This window comes from Pavona decussata, unplaced genomic scaffold (assembly GCF_977016875.1).
Source record: "Pavona decussata unplaced genomic scaffold, jaPavDecu1.1 SCAFFOLD_155, whole genome shotgun sequence".
Lineage (NCBI taxonomy): Eukaryota > Metazoa > Cnidaria > Anthozoa > Scleractinia > Agariciidae > Pavona > Pavona decussata.
Genome location: NW_028145567.1, coordinates 3,580,001 through 3,600,000, shown reverse-complemented (window position 1 = coordinate 3,600,000; position 20,000 = coordinate 3,580,001). Strand labels below are relative to the sequence as shown.

The 20,000-nt window shown below is 39.3% G+C and overlaps 2 protein-coding genes across 5 annotated transcripts in view; both read right to left on the bottom strand.

Annotated features, from left to right (window-relative positions):
- Nucleotides 1-17,146, bottom strand: part of LOC146465922 (uncharacterized) — a 17,615-nt gene extending 469 nt beyond the window's left edge. The window contains exons 1-3 of one of the 4 annotated variants that reach the window (XM_085128298.1): nucleotides 16,962-17,146; nucleotides 1,403-1,765; nucleotides 462-791 (exon numbers count right to left, since the gene is read on the bottom strand). In XM_085128298.1, the coding sequence (XP_084984424.1) occupies nucleotides 462-791; nucleotides 1,403-1,765; nucleotides 16,962-17,031 (763 nt within the window). In that variant the 5' untranslated portion in view covers nucleotides 17,032-17,146. Of the gene's footprint in view, nucleotides 1-461; nucleotides 792-1,402; nucleotides 1,766-2,028; nucleotides 3,218-5,111; nucleotides 5,531-14,397; nucleotides 14,519-16,961 lie in introns of those variants that run through there. The other 3 variants (XM_085128299.1, XM_085128300.1, XM_085128297.1) reach the window with 3 other exon arrangements.
- The window catches only part of LOC146465920 (uncharacterized), a 55,917-nt gene that overhangs the window by 2,184 nt on the left and 33,733 nt on the right, over nucleotides 1-20,000 (bottom strand). The window lies entirely within an intron of this gene.

Genomic DNA, 20,000 nt, shown 5'->3' with positions numbered 1-20,000 from the left:
GGAAGCGAGGCTAAGTGCGAAACTTTTCACATGAAAATTAGTTTTGTTTGCATATGAATGAAAGCTAATTTTCATAACAAAAACTTTGCACATAGCCTCACTTTCATAATGAGGTTCACAGCAACTCGGAAATGGTCTATTGATTATTATTATTATTACTACTTGTGGCTTCTGTTTACACTTGCCTTGTGCTGTTAAACTTGACTGAGAGGTCGATCAGTGTTACTAGTCCCCACCGAATTCTACTGGTACACCTCTCAGGGCGAACAAAAAGAGCTAGGCTCGAGGAGTCCGAATTAGAGGGAGTCGCTTGTAGTAACAGGCAGACAAGTGACTGAATGCGGATTTGAAAATCGTCCAGCCGACCAGATTGTGTCGGACTTGGAGGGTTGTCTTCCTTACAGGGGTGTCTACTTTGAAAGAGTTCGCTGAAATAAAAAATACGACAAAATAGCAATTACCGGGAGAATGAACTACAATCTGGATCGTTGCTCCCTTAGTCGACAAGTCTGTGAAATCTGCCCTGCTTATCATCTTGATGCCGTTATCCTTCTTCTGTATTCCAGTTAGCATCAAAGAGCCATCTATAACCTTCAACCTGCTCCAGAAAGCTGGCATTGGCCGGTTGCTGTTTCCAGTCATGTTCGTAGTTGCACCATCTTCAGTGTTGATGTACGCGAATTCTGTTCTGTTTTCGTCTTTAAGCCGTATTTCCCTCAGTCGTTTCGGTGGGTAAATGTCAAACAAAACCCTGGTCAAGTTGAGTTTACCATCTATCTTAGTCGGCACACCTAAATGTAAAAGAGAAGAGCTAAAATTATTAGGCAAGGTCAAAGCTGATCTCCATTATGCTTTGCCAAAAAAATAAGGCATATTTGGTGTTATCAGCCAGCTGCTGTCGCTTGTAGCTAAATAAACAAATGAATCGAAACTGTTTGGGTTACAGTAAACTAAAGACAAGTTACAGCTACAAATGATGATCCGCTATACGACCCCAAGTCACCCCTTCTTGAAGCTCAACACATCTGAATCTTGTTTTAGCATAACGATCTCGCTCATTTCCTAGCAAATGTTTCCCATAACATATCCCGTTCGTTGGACTTCCGAAAAGAGACTTTTTGAAAGTGAGCGCCTAACTAGACTCCAGGAAAGCGGGACTTTGAGAAAGGCTGCCCTTTCATTTGGCAGGCAATAAGCCTACAATTCACAACTTTTGACGTTTGTGGAACAGGGCCAGTTAGAGCCTTCCTTTAAGTACAGGCTTAATTAAAAGTCATTTTTCAACATTCGTAAGGGACTCAACCTTTGGTAGGCCGTCGTATAAGGGTCCAGCAAGAACACCTCAACAGCTTGAGCAAGCTTACGTAAACATTGAAGACCATAACAGTTTGACTAGACTTACAGACATTGGTGAAATCCACTTTAAAAATAATTTTACGGTCTTTTCGGTCCGTCAAGACAACCTCAAACTGGAACTGGATGTGGTCCCTGCTGGTGTTTTGGCGTTCCACGGTTAAGTTCTGATCATTAGCTCCTCTCGATATTCGTGTGCCATCTGATAACACTGGTATCAGGACCCGACAGCCGGCCATTTTCTCTTTACAGTAAACTACTTCGGTCCACTCTGAGTAGTCAGAGTATCTGTATTTCCAGCACAGGTCAAAAATCAAGTCTTTCTTCACGGGTTCCACAGGTATGGTTAGCAAACCATCGGAGCACGCTGTCAGTTTTGTGCGGGGTATTGCCGTTTCTGTTGCTTTAATTCCTGAAAGGAAGCAGGGTGATATAAATTGTAAAGATATTCTGGATGTATGAACATTTTTGTCAATGATGTTTAAAAGCTGAGTGTATAGTGTAGCCGTTGTAATAAAAATGTTCTGGTTTTTAGACGGTCCGGCGATGATATTGGGAGCGAGTGACCTCGGCCGGTCGGACACGGACCTAATTGGAGTGGAGAGAATAAATAAATGGCAGAGTATAGCGGTCTATAGGAGACACAGTGGCTATCTGTATTGTAGCAATGAACACCTGGGGCGGATCCAGAAAGATGGGGCCGAAGAAAGTGTGCCGAGAGCGTACATTCGCGGAGATTCTGCTTCATCATTGTTAGATTTTTTAAAACGATTAATTGTATAATACCATTCCAAAGACTGTTACAAAAACTTTCTAAGTATACAAGAAAAAAAGGGGGCTCTCGCCTCCCCACTCCCCCCTGAATACGACTCCTACGAACGTGACGATCGGACTGTTTCATATCGGCCTTGGCTCTCTGTCTTACCCCGACCGGCCCCCAGAAAAATAGGGGTGTTTAGCAGCAAAACCAACGCAAATGTCACTACAAATTTATTCACGTTTACAGTGTAATATCTGATCGACAGATCCAACGTCCACAATGTGGCCGAATAGGCCTTATCACGGTTTTTGACGCCATTTTGACGAGTAGGCAAACAGGCTTGAAATAACAGTGTTTGTATGGAAATCCGATGTCAAATAATTTTCATAAAACATCGCTTCTGAAAAATTCATGAATTGGAAACTTTTGGCATTAGGAAAAGGATTTTAAGAAAAGAATTGGAGGGATGTAGCTGTGCTAGAAAGCGTCCAGTCGTGTTTTGAACTTTCCATACATTTCCCTGTATTTTTTTCCCGCGAACTATTTTTAGTAGCAGTTCACGGCTGGTTCGCTTTACAGACAAATGTATGGAAAGTTCAAAACACGACTGGACGCTTTCGGGCAGAGCTACATCCCTCCAATTTTTTTTTCCCGAAAATCCTTTTCCTAGTGCTAAAAGTTTCCAATTCATGAATTTTTCAGAAGCGATGTTTTATGAAAGTAATTTGACATCTGATTTCCATACAAACACTGTTATTTCAAGCCTGTTTGCCTACTCGTCAAAATGGCGTCGAAAACCGTGATAAGGGCTATTATTAAAAACTGCATCATTGTATAATGCAATTCGAGGGATTTGATTGGCTTAGCGGCCATGGTATATGAGCAATTATACCATGGCCGAGAAATGGCGACCATTAAATTGCCTTCTGGTCGTTCTTGCACAGCGAAATCAGTAAGATCTAGCAATATTTCTCGGTTGTTTTTAATAAAACAATTATTCCACTTGCGCTTGTTGGATATGAGATGATTATAGCCAACTCGGCGCTACGCGCCTCGTTGGCTATCTATCATCTCATATCCAACGCGCGCTCGTGGAATAATTGTTAATTATACGGAAACATAACAGTGGCGATATTAAAGTTCTGATTGAGAACTGAAAAATATTCACCGTCGTGGTCGTGTGCCCATGGCCCGGTAACTTTATCTTTTTATCACTTGCGTTAAATTTTATACATGACGTCATAGAAATATGCGAAAAAAAAATTAATCGCCTCGTTAGACTGTTCACAGTCCCCCTATTTTTCCGTGGGATTCTCGAGACCGGTATGCTTCGATGGAGCTGCCGCCATCTTGGTTTGTAAAAGCGAGCGCGATCTGGGGAGACTGTCTAAACTACCGAGGGGAGGGGAGTGGAGTTTGGAGGCGGCGGGAAAAATCCCCTCCGCTTTTACAAACCAAGATGGCGGCAGCTCCATCGAAGCGTACCGGTCTCGAGAATCCCACGGAAAAATAGGGGGACTGTGAACAGTCTATGAATGGCACAAGCGAAATGTTATTCGCATAAACCAGGGGAACCCAAGAACCGATTTATGCAAAACACTCGTGGAGGAGCAGGACTGGACTACTGCATTCCCAGACTATTTTATGGCCTTTTAAGAGCATATTTACGTGAGCAAAGGGCTAATTTACACGTACGGATTTGTCGAGTTAGTAGTTTTATTCGCATAAGCCAATTTCACGTTACAATTTGTCAACCGATTTCTTTTCCTGTTGGTGTAGCGCGGGGTCAGTGAAAATCGACCTGATTAAAAAAAATGTAGCACTGCCACGTGTGCAAAGTATCCTTCATTTTCTTTGTCCAATTAACCCAAATCGGTCGATTAATCGGTACCTGTAAATTAGCTTTTAATCTGTTCCCAGAGGCTGTCCTTCAAATTGAATACAAATACGAATTTCTGCGGCAGGTATTGATTGAATGCTTAGTGAATTGATATGTTTTCCGCCGCAAGTCGCTTTATTTTAGGCTCGATTAGCGGAAATTGAGGCTACAAATCGATTGGTTCCCCGGATAATAAATATAATCAAGAAAACTGCGAAATTGTCCGATAAAATAAATCTAAATTCTCAGTGTAATATGCATTACCCTGCTAGTAGAGCGTTTCTTTCTGGCAAGCTTTTTAGCATGCATATGTACGAAGTTTATTCCATTGCAGTTTATTGAAGTCCATTGAGGTTTATTCACATTTATGCCATTGTGCATTTGACACACATGACATTCCAATCCTAGCGGTATGCGGGATGTTCGTCCCATAAACCTAGTTTAATGGTCTTAGCTCCCTCGAGTCTCATGTACCTCAGTGGTAGAGCATCCGAACTAGTAATCGGAAGGTCTTAGGCCTTCGACTCCAGATAGGAGCACTCGGATTTTTTTTTCGAGTTTGCCTGTGTATACTGAATAATACATCATTCTCATGTACGAAGTTGTCCGCGTCTATATCTCTGTGATTCCGCGAACTTTGTAGTTGGCTTTTTTTACGCCGCCGAGAAATGCAATAAAAAGTAAAAGCCTCTGTTAGCAGGGTAAACATCCACGCTATCCATTCTATCTATTTACGAAATGCAAACGTCAAATCTTTGAAATAATCTTTAGTTCTTAACCGGTGCTGCAGTTCTTTCTGCTTCAAATGTTCAACTCCATATTCATTTTAAAAAAACAGTGTTCCATACGATAGAACCTCTATATGCAAGCGCGTCCTTCGTGACTATCTAATGTCGAATCTAGGTAGCAATAAACAATGTTTTCCCTGTAAGGAATAACCGTTGCAACTTTCTACAAAACTTCAACTAAGTAGGAATTTGCTATGAAGTAATGCCAGCCTGCCTGTGATGGTGTTGTGTTAAATGAAGTCCACAAATTAAACACAAGTATTGTAGCAAAAAATTCCTGGCTTCAAGTTTGGCGCGTGGGATTCAAACAAAGTGAACTGAGATCACTTACCAAAAAACAGCAGGAAAAATATCATCAAAGGATCCATCGTTTTCTTCATTTCAGAACTGAGTTACTGTTCGCGTCTTTGCTCTGACAAATTTTGAAGACAAATCGATCTGGCCTTGGATTTATAGCCGCATTTATCTGCTGCAGGGAAATTTTTTATTTACTGTATTTTTAGAATGGTCCTTCAGAAAATCATTAGCCGAATCGCTTTTTGTCAAAACTCTGCACGTAATGCGTAAATTTTCCGACCCGTCCATCGACCCGGAACATGGAAAATTCCGGATTCTCGGAACGCATGATCCCGGACGGAACATGAAACAGAACAAAATAAATTAATTAAAAATGTATGTGAAAACTAAACATCAGAGTCCTTGTAATAGATTTTGAAGAGAAATCGAGCTCGCTTTGGATATTTATCTTATATTGAGCAATATTTATTTTATTTTTAACATCATCCGGTAAATTCCCAGAATCCAGATCCATGATAGATAGAGAGGGAGTGTTAGGGTCACCGGGAAGGCAAAAAGAAGTCAAAACACCTAAGTTTACACGTAAACTTAGGGTGCCAAGCAACAAGCACCATTAGGGTGCCAAGCAACAACCAGTGTTTGTACCATGTTATTGGTGGTATATGGATCGCGCCAATCATATTTTCTCTGCCTGGTTTTATTTTCAGTGAATACGACGACAAACATTCGGGAAGATGCCTAGATCCATGGTCTCTCGACAAAGCAGCGCGCCTGAAATGGCTCAAAATTCTTTTGGTGGTTTCTTCATCTTATTTCTCTCGATCTCCCCCCCCCCCCCCCCCCCTTTTCTTGGTTGCTATTTTCCAATTCTCAAAGGACTATATGTTAACCCCACTTTTTTCCTGTGGAAACTGCAGGTTTGAGACATGGCTCCATGTAAGAGAAACGAAAGCTTGCCATAATATCCATGACTGTCACCGCCGAAATGACGAAATACAAGCGTAAGCTTGTGCTGTGAATGATTTCATTTATTCGGAATCAAATCATCAAAGTCGAGCTTAGCTTGAAGCTGTATTAATTCCTGATGATCAACGCGTACCAGTATATTGCGTCAAATGAAAACTGCATGAGTAGGTGTTTGTATCTATTATTCGACACATTGAAACACTGCCCATTTATGGTCATGGTGCACTGAAAACTCGTCTTCCGTAGGCAACAGATGATCTTGCGATACAGTATACGCTATTTCGTGAGTCGGCCGGACTCACGAAAAGGTGTTACCACACCATTTTTTTTTTATATTTTTTATTGTAGATTTGATGTAACGGAACGTAAGGAATGCAATAAACTGACTGTGTTTTGTTGTCAATGTGTTGAATAATGAAACAATTATCCTGTTCGATCTTGAGGGGCCTGCGGCTTCCGATGTTCGGCTTATTATCAGGCGTTATAACATAGCGCGCGTGCTTCCCTTTCTAATTCCTATTGGCGTCATCATGGTATATTTCTCAACATACACACGGCCGTGTGTCCATAAGATGAAGTGTGTAAATCAGACAAACTCGGGTTTCCGTCGCAAAAAATTAAAATTAAAAAATTAAATAAAAAAAGAGTTAACATAACATAACATAACATAACATAACATAAGATAACATAATATTTTATTCTGGAAATCAGCTAATTAACAAAACACTTCCTGAAAGAGGAAATCATGAGCCTCATAGTCTCTTGGCTTAACCCTACATGGTTATGCGGAACCTAGCCATGAAAACAATGATGCCCCGTGCGTCGATTTACGTTGGAAGGCGGGCTGCGACCGTACACAATCCTTTGTTTTAACGTTGACACTACAGTCCAATATCTTAACAGAAACGTTTGTATTGGTCAGTTCTCCAACACATTTGAAAATCTATTGTGGTTTGTTCACGGCCGTCAAGGCCAAAAATGCGTACAAAAACATGTAACAGAGAAGTTTGTTATGCTTCATAACCATTGCCTCTTATTAATTATGATTAAACGATTTCCCCAAATAAACATTCTAACATCTAAAACAATCAGTCATTCAGTAGGATGACCATTTACAGTCATTAATGCCGGTTGTGGTTTCTTTTAGACGTTATATTATGGGATGTTTAAGTTAGCGATTCTTCTTAATCGTTTTTTAAAACAATGGCTGACTCGGTTAGCGATATTGTCAGTGAAATATGAAGTAAACAAGCAATATCCACGAAAGCCTTTTATCACGTAAATGCTTGGATAGTCGGTCCGATACAGTTTGTGTGAATACAAACTGTGCGGGGGCAAAAGCTCCAGGGCGCTTTAAGCAGGACAAAGAAAGCAATAAACCCGTATGCAAAAATGGCTGACATTTCAATATTCTTTTGTTTGCATTCAAATTAACCTCACTAACTTCGTTCTTGGGTTCAAAAATCAAAAGAATATTTCACCTTGAACAAGGCTAGTGAGTCAAATTTGAATGCAGACAAAAGAAAAGGTCTATGGTCTAAGACAGGCTAGTGTGTGAGGTAATTAAATACCACCGTAAATTTCGTGTAATTCCTAGAATTGGAATGGCCACAATTAATGTACTGTTCACCATATCATCTGTATGTATCGCTCACAATATCATCTCACAGTTAATAATAACTAATAATACTTAAATTGCGCCGATATCAATAATAGCTATATATCGAACGTTTAAAGCTATAAACCTACTCCGGAGCACTAAAACTATACAAACCGCATAAAGATTACATAAAAGCTTTCTGGAATAAAATGTCTAAAGTGACTTCTAAAAATTGATAAGAGAGGGGCTGATCGTTATCGAGTTCCAAAGTTTAGGAGCAGTAACAGTAAAAGAGCGATCTCCTAATGTGGTGAGAGTCCTGAATTGGACAAGATAAAGTAACAGCCCATGACAATCGGAGCGGCTACATGGCAATATTGTAGCATTTTGGACCCTTGGCAGCTTGTTAAGCTGATGGGCTGGCAAGCCATAAAGTAGATTCGTTGCGTTCTGTGACAATAGTCAACGCGCGACCAGAAACAAATACGTGAATGAGCATGTCAGTGCACCGCCTAGAAAGATCTTTTGCAAATCTTTTTATATTGTACAAGCAATAAAAGTATCAGAACAAGTGTTATTTACATGGGAATTTATTTACCATTACAGCAACCCCTCGTATTGAGCGTTATCAGCCGGAATTCATTAAAAGAGTCTACCCACGTCCCTAAGTTCTTCACACCCGCGCTTTTGGTCTGATTTCACAGTCTCCAATTTTAAAAAATATGATCAATGTTCACCTTGACTAGTTGTTGACTTGATGCCAATCTGTTTTACGTCATTGAGTAGAAAACCACAGTACTTTAGTGTAATCCCGATATCGGTTGACCCCTTAAACTGTTTTTCCTGATTTATATAGGATCTGTGCCAGGATGCACCGTCATCAGCTTTGGTGGTCATACCTAAATCAGTAAAATTGAATGTATGCCCAAAGGTGTGAAAATTGTCAACTCGTAAAATCGGGGTCCCTACCAATTGCTTCTCTGTGTTGAAAATTTCCACTTTGAAAATATGATCGGATAAGGCTCTAGCTGAAGTGAGAGAACGTGGGAAAAAACCTAGATATAACGTACTACAGTGTACGTGAAATTATTCTTTGCTCTCTGTTTGCGGAGGCAGCTCTCTGTGCATCACTTAAGAACAAAAAGGATACTCCAAATTCGGATTTCCCACGTACATTTGTTTTTTGTAAGCAATCTTAGATTACATTTTGCGGTAGACAACCAAAATGTTTTCACGTACGAACGTGTGAATGAACAAAGTTCAACTTTAGCGTCCATAGCCAGCGAACAGTTCACCAGCCACACCTCTACGATGTAAAATAATCATTAACTTTGGCGATAAGACATAAAAATTCTGAGCCAATTTCGGCAACGCAATCCTTTCCACTCAAGACACCAATACCTGATTCCACTCAAAACAGCACACCGATATCGATTTCTTTCACTTCCTTTTCAACCCTGTCACATGCATCACTGTCTATCGTATATTAGAGCATCACAAAATACGACTTGTTTACCAAAAATGGCTATGTGATTTCACCTTCAGTCAACACTGCACTTTGGTATTCAACACATAGTACACTGCCCAACGATCGTCATGGTGCATTCGTCGTCCGTTGCCAACAGATATCCTGCCATATACGTAATGTGTGTCGCGGAGAAAAATTGGGAAAAATAAAGATCGTTCCCAGCAGTTCCACAATAAAACTGCGCTTTGTTATCAATGTGTTGAAAAATAAAACAATTATCCGGTTCAATCTTGCGGAATATCCCCTGATTTTAACCAACTCGGTCTACGGCTTCGTTGATTAAGTATCAGGCGATATTCCGCGCGATTTCGCAGGATAATTGCTAATTTTTTACACTTCAGTGAAAAGATGTTTCTTTGGTAGGTGATCACGAGACACACTATAACTAGTTTATTTCTATTCAGTCTGCTTAGTTTTCTTCATTGCGAATACAAATAAACAAACAACAGCAATTTTTGTGACCTTCCTCTCGCGTGCTTTATCAAAGTCACTCTTTATTGAACATCCAACTCATCGAGCTCTGCCTCCTCACAGGTTTGCGTGCTACAAACACGACTTCTTTACCATCAAAGGTTTTTTCCCCTTCCATTTCCCTTTAATTCCCCGCCAACTCCGACCATATAACAATCTATTTTCGAGCCTTTCAAGGCGGCTCTTTTCATACCAAAACACAAATTATAAAGTCTATATATGGACATCAAGTTTGTGATTAAGTTGAACTTACTTGCGCGTGCGTATTATGTTTAAGACGCCAATTTCAAAAGATGCTGATTTGGGGAACTTCTTCCGGTCAAATCGCATCTTGCAACGAATGGTATGCAGAAGGCATTATCATTCGCTAAAGAAGCAATGACATACAAAGAGACCACAGTGGAACGCGTTTTCGTACACGGTCACTTTCAAAATTCGCCATGCGTCGCTTTTGCGCAGTGAAATTTTAAATTCGTGCCCTTTATTTTCGCCATTTGAGGCAGAATTGGCATGATAGCTTTTTTCCGATCCGATGATCGAATAATTTTTCTGTCGTTTGTTGTCGAAACTATTAAATTTTCACCATGTTGCAAGTACATATACTCTCTCCCTTGCAAACTAATCATGAAGGGATTAAAGAGATAAACTCAATGTTTTATGCCTTTTTATGGAATGGTAAGGGAGATAAAGTCAAGCGCAAAATAATGATTTAAACGACTACACCAATGGAGGCCTGAAAATGTTGGACATAGCATCATTTAATTAAGCTTTTAAGGTGGTCTGGATTAAAAAATATCTCGATCTGGAAAACAATGGCAAAGGGAAATGTTTCTTTGATTTGCAACTTGAAAAATTCGGAGGTAATGCACCCCGCAAAGGAAACCTTAATTTAAAAGATATTAAAGACTTTAAAATTTCAGACCCCTTTGTAAAAGAAATTTTTGAAATTTGGTCAGAGGTTTGTTTTGAGGAAACAATAACGTCCGACGATCACTTCTTGACGTCCCCTTTGTGGCACAACTCATTAATACGAATACAGAACAAACCTGTAATGTATTACGACTGGATATCTAAAGGAATAACACATGTCAAACATCTAATGGATGACTCCTGCAGCTTTCTTTCTCTACAGGTATTTCAAAATAAATATGATTTTCAGGTCCGACCATTATCCTTCTTTGGAGTAATTTCTGCAGTGAATCGTTTACGCAGACCAAAGACAAAGACCCAGATTAAATATGAGAGTTTCTGGCTCAAATTACTGAAAACTCAAAAACCATCTCAACTTGTTTACCACAAGCTTGTTTTTAAAAAAAGTGAGCAGCCGATCTCATCTCAGGAAAAATGGAAGAAGGACGTAGTTTCTTGCCCCAACAATTCTTTTAATTGGAAAATGGCCTATCAAACATCCTTTAAGTGCACCAGGAATTCCAAATTTATTTATTTTAATTTCAAATTTCTACATCGTCTTTTAGCAACAACTAGTTTTCTGCAATAAATTGGAATTAAGGATAATGACAAATGCACTTTTTGTCATAACGAAAGAGAGAACTTAATACACCTTTTCTGGGAATGTGAAAAACAAAATCTTTTTGGGCTGATGTTTCGACTTGGATAAAATCCTCTCAAATACCATTACAAAAGAGCCAATTAACTTTAGAGACAGCCTTGGGTCTGAGGCCAGATAGCTCAGATTACAAACTCCAAATCAACTTCATATGTCTAACTGCAAAATATTTTATCTGGCTATGCCACTCTAAAGGACAAGACCCAACAATAGGTAGTTTTTTACATTTTATAAAGCAAACCTATGAAATAGAAAAAACTGTAGAACAGCAGAAAAGAAATGGGATCTTTTGGTGCCTTACTACAACCTGAAACTTAAGTCTCCACAGGATCGATCTGTATTTTTTGTTTTTGTTTTTATTTTTTCTATTTTTGTGATCTTGACTGGTTGCACTTCCCCACAGTTTTATATACAATATTATTAAAAACTGGATCATTGTATAATGCAATTCGAGGGATTTGATTGGCTAAGCGGCTATGGTATATGAGCCATTATACCATGGCCGAGATATGGCGACCATTAAATTGTCTGCTGGTTGTTCTTGCACAGCAAAATCAGTAAGATCTAGCAATATTTCTTGATTGTTTTTAATAAAACAATTATTCCACTTGCGCTTGTTGGATATGAGATGATAGATAGCCAACGAGGCGCGTACGCGCGCTCGTGGAATAATTGTTTATTATACATAGCGTTAGTAATCTTACTGCGAGTAGTGTTTTGTACGTAGTTTGGTGTAGTGTAAGTAACGTATTTCGACTAAGATTAGATTGATAATTTCTATAGTTATGAGAACTGCTACATGTATTAGGCATATTTTTCTGTCAGTAGCGTTAGTAAATTGTAATAGTGTAGTGTAGTTTTAACTGTTGTATTGTAAGTTCATAATAATGTTGTACAGTAATACTGGTAAATTAATTAAAAAAAACACCACTTTGTAGATACATAATACTGTAGGTGTTGTAATATAAGTATTTAACTAAGTTTATTATTATTGTGAATTGTAAGTAGTTTTGTGTTGCTAATAAAGTGCTAATTAAAAAAAATGAAAAAAAGATTCCGTGAGCCTTTAGTTTTCCTTTCTCTGTATTGTGTTGGTTGGTTATCGTTAATCACTTCTTGTAATGCATAGCTTTTGTCAGCCGGTATTATGAAAACATTTTTATTGTATTTATTAGTCAGAACATCGTAATTATTGTAAATATTGTTAGTAGAGTCGATCATCAGTGTACGTATGTTATGTACTGTATGTCTTGTGAGCTTTGTAATTAGTAGCGTTAATATTGAAAGTATACCGGGGTTATAGTCAGTACAAAATAGTAAGTCTCTCTACTGTCAGTATCGTAATTATTATAAGTAGTCTACGTAGTGTTTATTATTGTAAATGGTGGTGTTGTGAAAGGCTAATAATAATAAAAAAAAGTTGCAAGTACAGTTCTTACCAAAAAACAATTTTATAAGCCGCATCTCAAGCGTTTACAATCTGTTCTTTCGAGCAAATTTTCACATGACAATGCGGTGTCCTTTACAAGACATTCTTCATTCGGTTCTTTGTTACCTCAGATCGCTGTACAAGGTATACATATACAGTGCACAGACCTTAATCTCTGTAATTTAAACTGTTGTAGGCCGGAAATCATAATAATATGAGGAAATGGTAAAGATGTCTATTTATAATTGATCAAATATAAAAATATCATCGTGAGAACTCAGTTACTTCTATGCAGCACAATACAAACGATATTAGTCACACTAGCATCAAATGGGCGGAGAGCCGCGTTTAAGGCATTTCGGCACAACCAAAGCATTATTGAAAGACGATCGAGTATTATAACTATGGATATTTTTCACATAAGTTCTATAATTTGTGAAATTATAGTAAAAAGGCCAAGTTTGGTATCGATTTATAATTATGACAACCTGCGCCTAAATTCCATAAGATAGGGGCTGAAATGAATCGAGAGAAATACATAACAATCTCTTGTATATACAACCTTGGGAGGGAGGGAGGGGTACCAGAGAGCGATCTTTTCGCCAACTCAGGATGGGTAGGTTGCGTGATAAATCCCCCTACAGGTCCCCAACGGAAACGGACGTTAAAGCGAAAATACTCACCACAAGTGAGAATCCCATAGGCCAAGTTCAGCCAATATCAACATTGCGGCAAGGTCGTAACCTTGTACACTCAACAAATACATACCACAAATAAAAGTACTTTTTTTATGAACGTAACACTGTAAACATTCATATTCAGCGCTGATTCACTAACATGCCAAGTTACTACAACTTTCTGTCGAGACTTAATGTTTCAATACTTCTTTCCCAAAATCAGAAGATAAACATTTCCCTTCCAAGACAAATACTTTGATACATATCAAAGAGTGCATATCAGACCATATCACACAGTTATAAAAAGATCATGCAGATGAGATTTCAAGATATTGATGTGTTAGCCCGCCAGTGAACTAAACACTTATTAATTCTTTCTTCAGCAGTTCAAATATATGAATTTTCACATATTCACTTTCATCGATGTTTCATCTCATCACCTCTACGGGTATAATACGAATTCACAAAATGACCAGCTCCCAGTTGGTTTGATAGCTCAGTTGGTAGAGCACTGCACCGGTATCGTAGAGGTCATGGGTTCGAATCCCGTTCAAGCCTGAATTTTTTCAGGCTTTCCAACTGCTTAATTAAAGTTGCGTACATAACTGTGATGATCATTCACTAATTCATTCAGCAATTAAAACTGCACGTTTACTCATTCCTGATATCCAATTGTCACCCGTAAGACAAGACCTTCTAGTCCTACAACATGAAATAAAACCACTCCATTTTGTTTTCTTTTTTACATCGTTACTCGTAAATCATCTTCGATAAAGCGGGTCCTGGAACATGTCACAGGTGAAACAGGAAACTACCTGAATATACAGTAAAAACCGGTAACTTTGTTTGGAAGGACTACCGCGACAAAACAAAAGTACCGGATCCTGTAGTAAAGGATCTAATCAGCAACAAACTGTAGAACAAATAGTATAAACAAAAGCAAGGCTGATTTCACGGTCAATATTTCCGAAAGGCACGGCCTTTCTTCTTCAGGGTATGTTTGAGACTGACCCTGTGGCAATTGCAAGACGTTACAATTTAAAGCAGTTATAACAACAGTTACCTGAATATGAATCACTTACCTAACAGCAGAGTCCAAATCAGCGCGACACATATGCTGCAGCAGACAGAATTCTTCATCTTTTGCTGATATATCCAAGAGTGGAGAGTTTGCCAGCGTTCTTTACCTTTATACTTAAAGTCGCGTGTACGTCACCATGGTAACCGGAAATTCGTACATGTAATGTTCTTTTAGATTACCATCATGAAAACACACACAGCTTATTATGATTTGATTGTTTATTATTTATTTTTTCCTTTTTTGGTCTTAACCTTGGAATAACGAACCAGGAACATAATCAGGGAAAGTTTCAGAATGAAGTTCTCATCTAGACCGGACTTCCGCCGCTGGGGTGGAACGCGGGTTCATTCCCAGGCTGGTAATCGAGCCTAGTTCCAATCGAAATGTGCTGACTTTGCGCATTGTTTGGAAGCAAATTAAAGTGATGATACAACTATTGCTAGTAACTAGTAGTAATCGTAGATTAGTGAGTGCGTTCGAGTTTTCTTAGCTTCAGACTTCGACAGCTCAGTAGTTGAAAAAAACCTCGTCCTACCAGGTGAGGGAAACCGCATATAGGGGTCTTGTTTAACGTAATTTTGAAATACGTGATAATCATAAGCCCTGTACTCGATGCACAGATGACAGCAACGTTAAGGACAAAGATGAAAGAAGTAAGCTACAAGCGGCAGGCTCGCACAGACCCATGGCAAAATGAAATCAGTATTTGTTTTATACACCATAAACAATAACCAAGACATTTTTAAACCATATTTCGTGAGGAAGCATCACCTTGACTGAGCCGAGTCAAAAACTTTCGAGCAAACTTTTAGACCACTACAAAGACACAACTCTGTTATTAAATTACATTGTGTTTTTTTATAAGAACCTTTTTTATAAGAACCACGAGGCTGAGATTAACCAAAATTTTAAGAACGTATTAAGAACAATTCTCAGGCTGAGTCGATTAAGAACGTTTTTATTTTACTAATCTGTATATAAACATAAAATCAAGGTAGCAAATGTAAATTAACCAGAGTACTAAAGGGCATGTTTCGTATAACATTAACAATGGTGACACACATCTTGCTTAGTCACAATCAGCAGTTCTTGATACCATATCTCAGCAGGCAATGCACTTCGATAGGTTTCCTGGTCACGTCCGCATTGATTTACTGAAATACATGGCTATGTAATTTAAGAACATCTAAAGAACGTTTTCAGCCTCAAAATACAAAAAAATATAAGAACGTTCAGCCTTAGCTCCAAACTTATACGTTCTTATAAAAAAACCAGTGTAGAGTATAATTCGAAAGAATAAGTCACTAACAATATTTTCAAAACTAACCTTTATTCTAGAAGGGATTTCTGACCGCAAAATATCACAGCATGTCAGTCGCTTCGGCTGCCATTTGTGATCGATCACTCGACATTACCGGATTTCTATCGGTGACATAGTAGGACAAATATTTTCTTCCTTTTCACAAAACAACAAAGTTGTAGCTTTTAAAACCTGGTTGAGGAGGTCACTTGAAACGATCTTTGACCATTTTTTCATTTCGTTTTTCAAAACAACAGCGACAATTTATACAAATATTTATACAAATAAACATAAGGACACTTGAGAATGTTTAAAGTCGGGCAGCAGGTTTTGTCCCGTAACAACTATGATTTCCGCCATGCTAGTGCGGAGTACAAAACTAATAAAGGAGCTTGGATGAGAAAGCCTGGACTCCAAAAAAAAGATGCGAAGAAAGATTGACAGGCTCGTAGTTCTGCACAAAGCCATCAGCAGAGAAGTTACAGTACCCCTTCCAGCTAATTTAATGCGAACCACAAGGAAGACAATAAGGAATTCGTTCGCTTTTGTCCCGTTACAGGCAAGGACCGACTGCTACATTGTCCGGCATTGTCCACTGAACTCAATTGCGACAAGTTCAAGGCTACCGTAACGGAACTCTTTATTCAGTAGTTAATTGATTTATTCATCTATCCAATTATCTATCAATTTAATCATGCATCATGTACACCTGCATGAGGCCTTCGCAGTGTTGCTGAATAGGCTGTTGTGGAGTATTTGAAAAATGAAGTTGTTTTGTTATCAGATTAAGAAACAATGCACAATATTGATATAAAAACCACAAACAAAATACAAAGATAAGGCTGATAAATTCTCGTCACAATACAGCGTGTTCATATTCTACGGTAACATGGGAACTTAACAAAGTTTTAAAAACTTGCTGAACTTCCTGTCGAGTAGATCACGGTTTCAATACTTCAATCGCAAATCAGAGAGACTCACATAGAGACTCACATAGAGTTTCTTGACAATCAAGGAGTGGGTATTGAAGCGCTTGTGTAGCGCATTTCTGACATAGACAAATCATATTCGTCTTGTCCCACAGCGGGGCGAGCGTGAAATTAATCAACTCCAGGGTTTCTTTTCTTCAATCACCTAATCATTTGTACGAGCCCTTGATGATATATTACATGTAGTTTCATTTCGCGCAGTGTTCATCACGTACAGCAAACAATGGTCATCAATCGATCGCGAGCAAAACAATTAAGTCGAGTAAACACACTTACCGCATACTATAGACAGCAGAGTACACACCAGCCTGAGACATACGATACAGCAAACAAATATCTTTGCCATCCCTAACTCTTTCTTCTGGCTATCGGCCCACAGCAATTCTAGCTTGATGTTTAATGGAAATGGTGACTGTAAGTTTTTTCCATGCACGTGCACCGATATTGATATTTATGCCGAAACTGCACGCTTAGGCTGAAAGCACAGCGCAAAGGTCTGGGGTCACCGGAAGCACAAAACTGATTCTTGGAACTCGTCTGGCACTCTAAATGGTTTACGCATTGAAATGAAGCCGAGCTGTATTTATTGAGATTCGATTGTATTATATATTTTTCTTTCTTTGGTTTAAGCCACGAGAACAATCTTCGTGAAGCTAGCAGGGCGAAATATTAACAGTGCTTATACTAACCAGGGTGTCTGGTAAAGCTGTTATTATGGACTACTCCTGGTATGTTGATGAATGCCACAGACAGCTCAATGACACTTAATATTATCAAAAACAATCCTCAGACGTTACAAGCAAAATACACGAACGCGTCAAAGAACCTGATACACTACCCGTTTACACAGAAATGATCTTATTGACTACGAGACATTTAAATACCTATCATCCAACTCTGATCCCAAGACTGGTCGTTTCTACATTCTCCCTAAAATCCACAAACAAGGCAACCCTGGCCGACCCATCATATCCAGCAATAGCCACCCTACTGAACCCATTTCCGAGTTCACCGTTAACCACCTAAAGCCCCTTGTTCAGACTATTCCTTCACACATAAAAGATACTATCTACTTTCTTCTTCAACTCGAGAAGCTGGGACCTCTACCGGACAACGCCCTCCTTGTCACCCCGGATGAGTTTCCTAACATTCCTCACATCGAAGGCATCGAAGTCTGCCACCATTTTCTAAACACCCGTCAAGACAAATCACTTCCTGTTGAAAGCATATGTGATCTTGTAAGAATGATTCTTACAATGAACAACTTTTCCTTCAACAACGAACACAATTTACAAGTACACGGGACAGCTATGAGAACCCGCATGGCACCTTCATTGAGTGTTGTCCAATACACACAAACAGAATCCAATGGAATGGATTGGCAGTCAGTTCGTATACCATTGGTGAAATGCATCTCATTACCCAGGATGAGTACGGTGGCCAAGTCACTCTGGTGCCATTGGTACCAATCGTACCAATGATGCGATCGGTCAGTCCATTGGCACACCATTGGTGAAATGCATCTCATTACATGATTAAGGGGACTTAGACTATTTTCGCTACTGTAACAGATTGCGTTGAGTACGGTGAGATTCCGGTCGTCCATTGGTGCCAATGGTACGATTGGTACCAATGGAGTGACTTGGGATTCCATTGGTACACCATTGGTGAAATGCATCTTAATAGGGGCACAGAGACTATTTTCGCTACGGAAAGGGTTGACTACGGTCGGATTCCGGTCGTCCATTGGTGCCAATGGTAGGATTAGTACCAATGGAGTGACTTGGAATTCTGGTACACCATTGGTGAAATGCAACTCACTAAGGGGACTTAGACTATTTCCCTAATAGATCGGGTTGACTACGGTGGTATTCGGGTCGTCCATTAGTACCAATGGTACGATTGGTACCAAAGGGGTGACTTGGCACTCCATTGGTACACCATTGATGAAATACATCTCATTAAAGGGACTTAAGCTATTTTCCTAATGGATCGGGTTGAGTACGATGGGATTCTGGTCATCCATTGGTACCAATGGTACGATTGGTAGCAACGGAGTGACTTAGCATTCTATTGGTACACCATTGGTGAAATGCATCTCATTACGGGGACTTAATCTATTTTCCCAATGGATCGGGTTGAGTACGATGGGATTCTGGTCATCCATTGGTACCAATGGAGTGACTTGGCATTCCATTGGTACACCATTGGTGAATTTATAGATCGAGATATATTCATGTGTAGCGCCCTTGTTTCGGTTCATGGATTAAAGAAAGAGATATATTCATGAACCGAAACAAGCCTGCTACACATGAATATAACTCGTTCTTTAATCCATGAACCGAAATAAGCGCACTACACATGAATATTACTCGCATATTCATTAAAGAACGAGTTATATTCACGTGTAGCGTGCTTGTTTCGGTTCATGGATTAAAGAACGAGTTATATTCATGTGTAGCAGGCTTGTTTCGGTTCATTGATTAAATAAAGAGATATATTCATGTGTAGCGCGCTTGTTTCGGCTCTATGGATTAAGGAACTAGATATATTCATGTGTAGCACGCTTGTTTTAGCTCATGGATTAAAGAACGAGGTATATTCATGTTAAGGGCGCTTGTGTCGGCTCATGGATTAAACAACGAGATATATTAATGCATAGCACGCTTGTTTCGGCTCGTAGATTAAGGAACGACATATATTCATGTATAGACGCTTGTTTCCGTCCATGCATTGAAGAACATTAGGTATTTCCCTTATAGATCAAGGAAGATTCAAGTCATGACGTTTGTTTTGAGATGTAGATTCCAATGGTTAACCAATCGACTGACCGACTTTTCCATTTGTACCAATGGTACCAATGGTACCAATTGGCCATTCGTTTTCGCACGCTTTACACGTGTTAATGAGATGCAGTTTACAAATGGTATACCGATCAACTGGGGAGCTTACCATTCGTTCCAGTGGTACGAATCGTAAGGCTTCTTTGACAAATCGTAATCTTTCACCAATGATACGATCGGTGAGGGTTTTTGGCGAATCGTATCCGTTTGTGTATATTGGACATGGATGGTTTCTCTGTGACAGATATTTCCCAAAGCAGAGAATGTTTTCTGGTCATTTCCGCTAAACCTGAGCTCAACCTTGTCGATGGACGCATAGTTCCGGTGTCAGCTGCGTTTGTCTTTGCGCGTGTTCACCTACAAGGGCTTGAAGGCGGCGCGATGGCGTTTGTCATGGGCGCCCTGGCTTCTGGTAATTCAAACTGAGAATTGGTCAGCCACTTCTTCATTTTCAGACCCATTGCTGATGCTA